The sequence below is a fragment of the Ylistrum balloti genome, unplaced genomic scaffold, assembly GCF_031769215.1.
Source record: "Ylistrum balloti isolate Yb309-2 unplaced genomic scaffold, AGI_CSIRO_Ybal_v1 Utg371294, whole genome shotgun sequence".
Taxonomy (NCBI): domain Eukaryota; kingdom Metazoa; phylum Mollusca; class Bivalvia; order Pectinida; family Pectinidae; genus Ylistrum; species Ylistrum balloti.
Genome location: NW_026782694.1, coordinates 375,238 through 387,692, shown reverse-complemented (window position 1 = coordinate 387,692; position 12,455 = coordinate 375,238). Strand labels below are relative to the sequence as shown.

At 36.8% G+C, this 12,455-nt stretch overlaps 1 protein-coding gene across 1 annotated transcript in view; it reads right to left on the bottom strand.

Annotated features, from left to right (window-relative positions):
- Positions 1-1,297: 1,297 nt before the first annotated feature.
- Positions 1,298-12,455, bottom strand: part of LOC132561865 (putative uncharacterized protein DDB_G0271982) — an 88,582-nt gene continuing 77,424 nt past the window's right edge. Inside the window, exon 3 of the mRNA XM_060226573.1 lies at positions 1,298-1,574. Coding sequence (XP_060082556.1) covers positions 1,298-1,574 — 277 coding nt within the window. The remainder of the gene's footprint in view (positions 1,575-12,455) is intronic.

The window sequence follows — 12,455 nt, the reverse complement described above, 5'->3', positions numbered from 1 at the left end:
GAACAGGTTTGTGACATTATTTGCTGAAATATGGATTACGAGACAACACCAGCTCCATAAAAACGTCTTGAAATTATTATAAAAAAAAAAAAAAAAAAGATTTTGCATTTAATGATTGTCTTTCATTTTTCCACGTGACATATGTCGATGAAGAAGGCGCTCACTCTTCCGGAACACCTTGTTTTATTATCCTTGTGCTTTTTAAGATGATTTTGAATTAAAATGTTGTTGACATGTCGGCATTTTCTCTGTTGTTATTGACTAGCACGATGTTAACATGAGATAAAGGAACACGTTCATTTTCCTTTACATGCTGTTATCATATATTAATCAACATAAGCATTTTTATCCAACAGAAAATGCGACAAATTAAATGGCAAAGTATTCTCAAGGTCGTAATCAACTATCTTTGGCAGTCCCTCAGAGCTATTCAAGGTCACATATGTCATGTTTATCTTTCTGGTTTCCAAGGTTACGTGATAAATAATGGAATTGATAATATCATAACATAACATTTTGTCACAAGGAAACTATATTACTACGCCATATAAATCCCTAAGCTTGTCAGCTTCAATAGATATTATCGTGATGTGATTTCCAATGATAGTTTGTAAGGAATATTAGAAACACATATTAATTTTCTATCGGAGGAACTCGCACTGGAGGCCTGGTAAAGCAATATCACTTAATCAGTTTTTTCCCGATTATAGTATTATCGATAATTATCGCCTGATTTGTATTGAATCCAATACGTTTGTAACGTTTATCATAAATCGAAGGACTTGGTGGTTGATATGTTATAGGAATTTTATTGCAGTCTCGCCAGGCCTACACAGTTCTCCATGAATATCTTCTAAAGGTTCATATTATATCATAGGCTCTGGTACAGGACTAAATCTTGTAGAATAGCAAAATGTCTCTCTCTCTCTCTCTCTGTCTACCTGCTACTGTCTATCTGTACTCTCTCTCTCTCTCTCTCTCTCTCTCTCTCTCTCTCTCTCTCTCTCTCTCTCTCTCTCTCTCTCTCTCTCTCTCTCTCTCTCTCTCTCTGTATTTGTTTTTCTGCCTGTGCCTCTCTGTCTGTCTTTGTCCTCTGTCTCAGTTTCTTTGTCTGTCTCTCCATGTCTGCATATCTGTATCCTTGTGCCTCCGTTTCTATGTCTCTGTCTCTCTGTTTAGCCATGTGTTTTTGCTTCTCTATCTCTGCAAATATGCCTCCCTGTCCATGTGTTTCTTTGTCTCTCTCTGTCTGTCTGTCCCAATGTTTCTGCCTCTTTTTCTGCCTCTTTGTTTGTCTCTATCTCTGCCAATCTGCCTCCATGTCCTTAAGTTTCTTTGTCTCTGTCTCTCTGTCTGTCCCTATGTTTCTGCCTCTTTGTCTGTCTCTTCGTTTGTCTCTATCTCTGCCAATCTGCCTCCCTGTCCCTAAGTTTCTTTGTCTTTGTTTCTCTGTCTTTCCCTGTGTTTCTGCCTCTTTTTCTATCTCTTTGTTTGTCTCTATCTCTGCCAATCTGTCTCTCAGTGCCTCTATCTCTGTCTCTTTCTCTCTGTTCTGTTTCTCTGTCTCTGTAATTCTCTCATGAAAAATTCGGCAATGAATTTAAATTAGGTATGCTAAATATTCATTTTGATCCATATTCCTCCAAACCGATAGGTATTGAATAAAACGAATTTTAACTGCTTCTTAGAGCTTAAACTCGACATTGACGAACAAAACATGCATGTATATCAGATATTGTATATATGCATGGTATATTGCTACTGACAAGTGTCTAATGTGGGCTGTTAAACATGGGTACAACAATTACAAGCTACTATGATTCATGCAAATAAGAAGTAAAAGTTATTTCATCATTTAAGCTAAACATTACTTCTCGGCGAAAAGAGGTTTTGTTGCCAAGGTAACAGTTTAGAATATATCTAATTAGCTATGAGTCAGACTAATATTGATTTCTTTTTAACATGTATGTTTTGTACGTTGTATAAATGCATTTACACTAACATCGGTATAGTCACTAAACTGTCAAGAATCCTCTAAACTAATCAAATTTGTTTAAATTTACAAAACATCAATTTGGAGCTCGTATATTTGTCTAGCGTTGTGGTAATACCAAACGTAATTCGTTTACATATGTATAAACATGTGTGAACATATAGATTGCAGTCACTCGGATGTATTGTTAAAATGTTCTAGGATAACATACAGCTCTGTACATGGTATGACACTCGTCAAGGTTCACACGAGTCAAGGTAAAGGACAGTTCAAATAAAAGCAATTAGCGAACAGTGCATACAATATAATTCAAAATAAATCACAGATGACAATTCGAAGTCAACATTCTCTTAAATATTGGAACAGTGAATGTGTTTAAGATGTGAATTCCCTAAGTACCCGATGGCCAGTTTCAATATTAGTGGTAGTGGTTGCACGATACAGTACGTAGACTCAAACAACAGTCTATTCTTAGAACGTATCAAACACGTTTGTCTTATTAATAAAAGTCACAGTAATGTTCAAAGAGGATGTTTGATATCTTATCTTGGCTAACATACGATATAAAAATGTAGAAGCACCAAGGGACTTCACTTAAAATATTCAAATTTTGACAGCAGCGCAGCGTCAATTGGAGGTCAAATGAAGTCTACCTTCCACTAATAAACTGGTACGCTATATCGTTATACTTCATGTTATAGTGATTCAGAATCAGATATCGAAATGGTTAAATATGAATCATGAGTATTGATTGCGGCCTCTAGTAAAATTCTCTAATTGTTGTCGTTGCTATCGTTCTTAGCCTCAAGACACCCTTTCGTTTTCTCTTTCATTTCATTTTAGTGGTAAAAATGGCCCCAGTGGTGATTAGATGGGCGATAGAGAGGCCAAGTGTCCCTTCCTGTCCAGCGCTCTGATTTTCAGTGTCTGAGTAGTTCATTTGTAAAAAGGTCAGAAGGTTAGAACTGTCTTGCTTCCCGACACCGAGGAATCGTTCAACCATATGTCACCAAGACCATAGTGAGAAAGTCATAGATAATTCAAAGTTGATTAAGGAGAACAATGACGATGTCCTTGTCACCACGTGCATAGATCATATCACGTTTAGTCAGTTTGCTTTTCTGAATCAGGAGCTAAATTCTAACACGCTCGTTGTAGGTACAGTATTATATACTAATTTGAAACTTTTGAACTTTCATGGCCCTTTCCTGACATGAAATGGTAACAGAGTTATATATAGATCGTGTTTGTTACGTTCTTGAAGCAGCTCAGGTCAAATGGAGGCAGTTTATATAGATATTTTAAGACCACAAATTTTACCGAGTTTTCTACCGTTCGACACCGAATTATGTGACATTATTGTGATTGATTGCCTGACTTATCCGGTGAAATCAATACAGGTCTGTTTCAAAGGCAATAAAACCAGATTTTAACAACAAAAGCGAATTCAGACTGGAAGTTGAGGTTCGTTCGATTGTGATGTAGCAAGCAGGTCTGGTTTTAAAAGTACTTCAAAGACATATTTTAAACTGGTGTAAAACATGGAATGTAGCTTCAGACTTTGTTTTGATTGCACGATTTATAAATGGCCTATGATCTACCATAGTTTAAATAGTAACATCATTTGCTTAATACTAATTTAGTAGCAAGAACATCCATAATTTTTTCCTGAATATCTGCACAATAACGGAAAAAAAAGAAAAATTATGAAGGTCACATGACATGAAACTATATGGAACATTTTACTCCATCGCCAGATGCTTTATAATTATTGCAACTTTCGAAGCAACATTTTTCCGGAAAATACAGAGGTGGCAGCTAGTGTAAAAATTCACGTTTTCTTTTGTTGTTCATATTTTTGTAAGTTTCTGCTTCATATTTATTTAATATTTTACAGGAAATTTTCACTATTTTTTCAAGATATAACTTTTCAAAAAAGTTATCAGGAACTTAGTTTGATTCTAACGCTGTTCTTTCTCCTTGAAAACAACACGGAATGAACAACACCTCATGGTCAACCAATTTGTATAATAATGTCGCATAGCGGGCACTCAATAGGCTTAACAACAAAAACTCGGGGAAATACTCAAGGACCTGATTTTGCAATTATATGAATCCCGTTACACACGATAATTGTCCTTGAATTTTGTCCAAATTGATTGATTTCAATTCTGACACGTAGGAACCAAATGGAATGAAAACCCTCTAGCTTTCAGACGATCAAATACATGTAGAAATGAAATATTTAACGACAAACAACCTCAGCTTGAACAGAAAATAAACGTCCACTTGCAAGATCTGCTGTCGATGATGTTTATATTTGGCCTCAGGTTGACTGAAGCTTTCGTTGAAGCATAGTTTGTACTAATCATACCTGATGAAAAATTTCTGGGGCTCTTTCGATATAGATGAAAATACCAATAAAACAACAAAATCAACAACATAAAAGTCAACAACAACAATACATAGAGGAATTAAACATTGCGTTCTATTGTAATGAATAAGGGAAAAACGATTTTATATTGTCAGTATACGTTTGTAGTTGGCCCAGATTTGCATAAGGTTCCGTCCTACTGTACAGCTGTGTAGGAGATACGATCTGAGTGAGGAGAGGGGAGATGTATTGAGATCTATCCGTGTTGACATTTCCTATTAGGCACTGTTCGGCGACCAGTCGAACAATCGCCGGTATCACTCAATCTCGCAAGCGTTACACAAGACTGATAAAAGGGTTTTTCACACAAAGTGCACAATTACATTGCTTCAGGCACTTGTTTAGCTCTACAGAAGTATCTATTTCGCTACAGTTGAGGAATCATGGAAATGAATTGCCTTTATATATACTGTTTATATTATCAAACTGTGATGTTTTTCCGGGACAGGCATTGTAATATATACATAATGTTTTATTTTCAAATTAAATGCCTGTTCAATATCTTTTTAAACTTTGAAACCAATCTCAACTGCGTGTTATACATCACGATATTGATATTGAGGGAGATTGGATGACAATTTCGTTCGCAGATAATCGCATTTAGACACACAAAAAAAGTTAGAAACCCAGATAAATATATGATAGTTCGCTCGCTTTAATGTGAATTCGGTGATTCATGTGTTATCTAGTTTTATCTGTATCTTTTATTGCAGAAAGTCGGTGGCAGTACATAAAATTTCAATTCATTCACATGCTTTACGTGACAGAATAAAACTTCTGATGCATGACTGATACAAAATATTCCGTAGTAACCTAGTTAATCAGGTTGTCAGAAATTAGCCGACAGATGCTTACTAATAATGCTGACAGATCTTTGCACTCGACCTTGTCGGACAACGGACGCTCTCGTTCAATAATTTCCTCCCGGGATTAAAATTTCACTTTGTGTTAAATACTGCTCAAATGGAATAAAAAATAATAATTATCAGTTGTGAGACCTAATTAGCTATTTATCCCAAAGAAAATAAATCATACTTGTGTCGTTTAACAGCGTGTAACTCAGTATCGATATATTGATTCGTCTACCACGCATGCTATGATGAAAAATATTTGCTTTGTAATCATTTCATCAATTAATTTTCAATAAAACATATTTTTTTCACAAAATATGGAAAACGACCACTTTCCTTCGGAATCTCTTCGTGATATCGTTCCAGACATTCAAGGCTGTCTTGACTCGTACAAGCCATGTTTGTCCACTGTGTATTGCTTACGGTGGATAATGTCTTATTGCGACACCAGAAATAGACACCAACGTCATCATTACCCTCTGTATTATTTAAATTTCCGTTGACCAGCTGTACATGAATCAACCTTTGACGTCGTACTATGATAATAGGGCCAAATAATTAGGACATTGCTGTCCTAAATAAGGAGTTGAAATATAACTGATGAATCATTATGATTGACAAAAATACTATAAAATGGAAAAGAAATGCTAAATTTGAGAAAACGTTTCCTTTATCTAGTATATTTGGAAGATAAAAGCACAGTTTATAGGATAGAGAATAAAAAATGAAAAGAAGAATGGTGAGACTGGGAAGAAAAGGGATTTAAGCGCTCGCGATTATTGGTCATGTGTGCAAGAAGAATGCTTAATGTCTTCCTTAACATTAAAAGAAGTTCAATTTTGCAGGCGTCATACGCCTACCTTTGGTATCTATTTATCCAACCATTTCCATTTGACAATATATCTGTAACTATGATAAAACATACAATCCGTGTATCCCAAGTCCTTACTCTACCTGTGTTGCCTAGAAGATACCATGAAAGCCTGGTCGATCTTCTCTTTGTCGAGTAAATTACGTAACGCTTGGAGTTGTATACTTAAGTACAGATTCATTCAGAGTCGCCACATCAAAGAGACATTAATTTGAATTCGATTAGTTGCATCAATAGAAAGTGAGTGTTATCTCGACAGCGTTTAGGATTTACAACGCTTTAACATCTCTATGTGATTAAAGTTTAACCAACATTGCTGGAGTAATTGGAATAAAAAGAGACGTTTTATCAATAATTAAACGCAAAACGTAATAGTTAGATATCGATGTCGTGACGTCACAGTTATTTTTTGTGTCTATTATGCGTTATAAAAGTAAAAATAGCCCATTTAGTGGTACGCGTACATACAAGTAATTCCGATGTAGTTTATCTAGCATGGTATATTGGTAATTATAAGAGTTCTTCTAAATAAGATTACTTACACCTATTATCTGATCGTAAATGTTTTACCAAAATTGATCAAGTGCAGAACAAGTTTAATCATCAAATCTAATTCAAGTCATCACTTTATTTATTGATTTCGTTTATTTGTTTGTTATGTTTATAGTACAGTGATCAGGCAGGGTCATTTTGAAGTTGTGTGTTCCTGTAGCAGCTGCGACTATCTAAATGAACAACATACGGAAGGTCCGTCGCGTAGCAACAGTAGAAATTCGAGTAAAGTGTCTTCCGCAAGGAAACAACGTCGGCAGTACACACCGGCCCGTTTTTCAGTTTCATGAGAAAAGCAAACCAGTGCGGAGTGTCGAACCACGTACCTCGGTTCTTGATTTGAGGTTGTGCAGGCCAACGTTCTATCGGCTATCATTGATATCTATAACTTAATTAATTAATTAGCTTTTAATTCCTGAATTTAACATATTTTAACTAAAGGTACTATTTTCATTTACAATCTAGCCAACTGGCAAGTGGGTATTGCTCAGGAAGCTGAGAATCAGATCGTTCTTTGCTAACATGTTTGTGTCCTCGGGCAAGACACTTTACCATTACTACTCTGGTAAGCATGCGACGGGTCTCCTGTCTGCTGTTCAGTGAGGTAACTAACCACCAGCTACTTAAAAGAGACCCAGTCTGCAAATAACCCTGACTGTTCATTGGGCGATAATTCCAACAAACAAACAAACAGTCGACAGGCGTAAAGTTACTGGAGTTTGATTAAACGTACAAAATGCAATTTCGTTTTTTTCTTGTTTCCAGACGATGAAGGTTAAGGGAAATCAATGACCAACAACAGACAGAGGGCTTCAATTATCTTCCCGTAAGTTACCGACGATAAGACAACTGCTCATAAAACAAGACTCGCGGAGATATTAATTTGTCGATCGCGATACGCTGTCTTCCAATTGAGTGACCTTCACCTTGGTTTCAGTTCTATTATTTGAAAAAGTAATGGCACACTGATGTTGACTGACCATTACAAAGAAATCGCTAAGAAACAAATTAATCTGCGGTTACCATAGAAATTGTCCCTGTAACGATCATCAAAGATAACTATGTGTGTATAACCGTTGTGTCAACAAGCTGATGTCTACAAAATTCCGACATTAACTGTATTTATTATCACTCAAACACATCACATCGAGGTCGCTAAATGTCGAGAGGTATAGCTCCAGTGACGGTATTAACCTCATACATAATTCATACCAGCTCTTATCCCCATGATGTTTTCAGCGAACCGGTCCAATCAAAACTAACTTAGAGGAAGGGAGTAGGGTAACGGTTCAGGATTTCGTGGTCATTTTACTAAGTATAAGGTTGAAATGTGGTGAAAATAAGGGTCATTACATCGTTTCGTGAATTCTCAGAATATACGGGTGCATGTGGTATGCATTCGTGCTGTGTCAAGAGGGTGTAACTTCTGGAGACATTGGTCTGCAACTTCCGGCTTTTTTGGTTAAATAAAGAAGCGTTTCATTTTCTCCGCTGAAAAAAAGTAGTCCGGTTGTCTGAAATGTTTGGGGATGCAGGAGAGTTCCCACATCCACTTCGCTTACCGATTCTAGTTGTCAATGACCGATAGATTGCGCATGTCCGTGATAAAATACTTCTTCGTGTCGAATGCTGCAATGAACGGTCCACGGATAAGCATAAATTTAGACAGAAAAAATCGTCATGAAGCTATCAATGATTTCACCATTCAGTATACATTTCGTTAAGTATGATTGCCTGTTTTTAATTTGTTTGAACGCCATTATCAACCCCTGAAATATCTTGATATTAAGGTTTTAGTGATCAATGTCTAATTCTACATTTTATTTTTCATTAGCATATTACGTCGCCTAAATTTGAGTATCGATTCATGTAAATGAAAAATAATTCCAATTCATTGATATCTCGATTAATCCCACGCGGATCGATTCTTTGAAATGCATAGAGATGTTTCAGTAGCAAGTCCCTGTACTATACAGCATACTGTCTATTAGCCAACACGGTGCGTGATTGTACGTTATTGGTAGATATAAAAGAAATATTACAGAAAAAATATCGTGTACACTAAGCAGATATATTTTCGAAACAGAAAATAAGAAAAAGGGGGCAAAAAAGTTTTGCAATATTTAATTTAATCAGATATTCCAATTAAACCTTAATTCAAAATTTTGTTTCTAATCACAAAATATCATCTGCAAGTTGTTGTGAACGGTGCCTGGATTTTTTTTTTTTTTTTTTTGAATTTTTTAATTCATACAAGGATGAAAGCAAACGTCTTGAGTTGCCGCAAATTACTTTGTCTCTATGATATGAGCATGGCGGTGATTTGTTAAACCAAGAGTTACACTGCGCCAATGATTACGACATACTTCCAGAATTGATTAATAAAAAACGTAAAACTTTGTGTTATCTTTCATAAAAATATGTATTTTCTGTCATAACTCATCAAATTTATTCCGTCTTGGTTTAAATGTCAAAGATGAAAATTTGCATTGGGATTAAACTTCGGCAGCAATCGAATCCACTCAAGGTGTCTGAGACCGACTAAGGTGATCATTTATGATGTAGTCGTCGATATAAGAGCGATAGAATTTGTTAAATTAATGTTCGTGTTGTTACCAAACCTATATGACTGATAAAAAGAACTTGCAATATAAAAAAGTATGAAAACTAGTGGCCCTGAATATTTCATTATCGTCTGGCTTTGAGGTCTCAACACGTCGTAAAGTGCGCCTTGGAGTTATGCGGATATGAACGATAGAAACCGAAAAAAAATATCTTAAATGAGATGTTAAGTCATAAGGTATATAAAACCGGCCACTATAGTTAAAGCTGCAGTGTTTACACACAGCGGAAATATTTATCGGTATATCAATTCCAATACACGGTGTACAATAAACGGCAGCAAGCAAACAGTAAATTCTACGTCAGCGCCAACCGCACAATTAATTACATCGAAACGTCAACCGCATGGCCAATTAAACCGCAACGTCAACAGCACGGCCAGTTAAACCGGAACGTCAACAGCACGGCCAGTTAAACCGCAACGTCAACAGCACGGCCAGTTAAACCGCAACGTCAACAGCACGGCCAGTTAAACCGCAACGTCAACAGCACGGCCAGTTAAACCGCAGTATAAACCGCATGGTCAACATCCAGTCAATATATCACAGCGTCAATACACACTCAATCATATCACAGTGTCAACACACAGTCAATCACCTCCAAGTGCCAACAGACGGTCAATCATATGACACAGGCAATATATTACAGTGTGAACACACAGGCAATTTATCACAGCGTCATCACACAGGCAATATATCATAGCGTCATCACACAGACAATATATCACAGCGTCAACACACAGGCAATATATCATAGCGTCAACACACAGACAATATATCACAGCGTCAACACACAGGCAATATATCACAGCGTCAACACACAGGCAATATATCACAGTGTCAACACACAGGCAATATATCACAGTGTCAACACATAGGCAATATACCACAGCGTCAACACACAGGCAATATATCAGTGTCAACACACAGGCAATATATCACAGCGTCAACACACAGGCAATATATCACAGTGTCAACACAGTCATTATATCACAGCGTCAACACACAGTCAATATACCACATTGTCAACACACAGGCAATACATCACAGCGTCAACACACAGGCAATATATCACAGCGTCAACACACAGGCAATATATCACAGTGTGAACACACAGGCAATATATCACAGTGTCAACACACAGACAATATATCACAGTGTGAACACACAGGCAATATATCACAGCGTCAACACACAGGCAATATATCACAGTGTGAACACACAGGCAATATATCACAGCGACAACACACAGGCAATATATCACAGCGTCAACACACAGGCAATATATCACAGCGTCAACACACAGGCAATATATCACAGTGTCAACGCACAGGCAATATATCACAGAGTCAATACACTGACAATCATATCACAGTGTCAACACACAGGCAATATATCACAGTGTCAACACACAGGCAATATATCACAGTGTGAACACACAGGCAATATATCAAAGCGTCAATACACTGACAATCATATCACAGCGTCAACACACAGGCAATATATCACAGTGTGAACACACAGGCAATATATCACAGCGTCAACACACAGGCAATATATCACAGTGTGAACACACAGGTAATATATCACAGTGTGAACACACAGGCAATATATCACAGCGTCAACACACAGGCAATATATCACAGTGTGAACACACAGGCAATATATCACAGCGACAACACACAGGCAATATATCACAGCGTCAACACACAGACAACATATCACAGCGTCAACACACAGGCAATATACTACAGCGTCAACACACAGGCAATATATCACAGCGTCAACACACAGTCAATATATCACAGCGTCGACACACAGTCAATATATCATAGCGTCGACACACAGACAATCATATCACAGTGTCAACACACAGTCAGTCATATCAAAGCGTCAACACATTTACAATTTCAATAGTAACACACACGGTCAGATTAAGCTCATCATTAACACAAACGGTCAATGGTTATATTTAGACAAAAGAACAATTATACACACGAGAACAAATAATGTTACATCGTAATTAAGACAAAAAAGAGACAAAACCTAAACCAGAGATCACCTCTCAAAATGGCGAAGTATAACTTACCTTCAACACACTCAAAAGTAAGAAAAAATTGCAACAGAGGGATATAATATCATTATGATTATTGACACAGAAGGAAAAAGCAATATCGCCATTTTGCCCCAGAAGGAACATTGGAAAAGAACGTTATTGATCGAAGAGACCAGTGTAACGGTGCCTTTCATATGACGTTTCGTTTGGTCACAATATAAGGCTTTGAGATTATCAACAGTCCTTTATAATACAGCCTGGCTAATACTTGACACAACAATAATAAAAAATCCTTCTTCCTTCTAAAACAACGTGTGGTTTGAACGTAAAGCAGACTCCTTGTATATCAAAATAATTTCATTATTTGAAAAAAAAACCATAAAGAAACGAACTTATTGTGAGACAACACGCCAAACCTTGATAGAGTGATCGAGGATTTTTTAAGAGTATAACACCAATCTTGGCCTGCCTTCCAACGTGCCAGTGATCTCTAAGTGGTTTGTTTTCGCAATTCTCCTCCCAGATCTCTTGGGAATTAATTAGTTCGTTGCTATAAATGGAATTCTTCAACTTACTCGCCGATCCATAACCTCGCTTCCTGACAGGGGCTACTTCCAACTCCCTAAAGCTGGGTCTATTCTTCTTGTTTGCATACTTGATCAGCGTACTTTGACTCCAAAAAGGTATCTGTGAAAGCCTTGTATTTAGATCAACGGAAGCCAACATTGATGTTAAACGCAATTATGATGATATAAAGCGACATTACACATATATGGCATCGGTGGCTAATACAATTCTGCTAAAGACAAAAGGACCAGTCATCACTTTGTAAGAAAGACATAAAAAGGGATAACTTTTGTACTCGCTGAATGAGTCAACGACAACTACGGTGACCAACAGGAGTTAAACTGAACCCAAACGCATACACTACACACTATGGAACACTAACGGTTTGTATTTATTCTAGTCATACCTACATACATGTAATTTCCTTCCTTTAGTCTTACTCTAGAAACTACCATTAAGCTATGATATTATTGCCTTTGTTCCGAATATATATACCAATATTCGCGACGA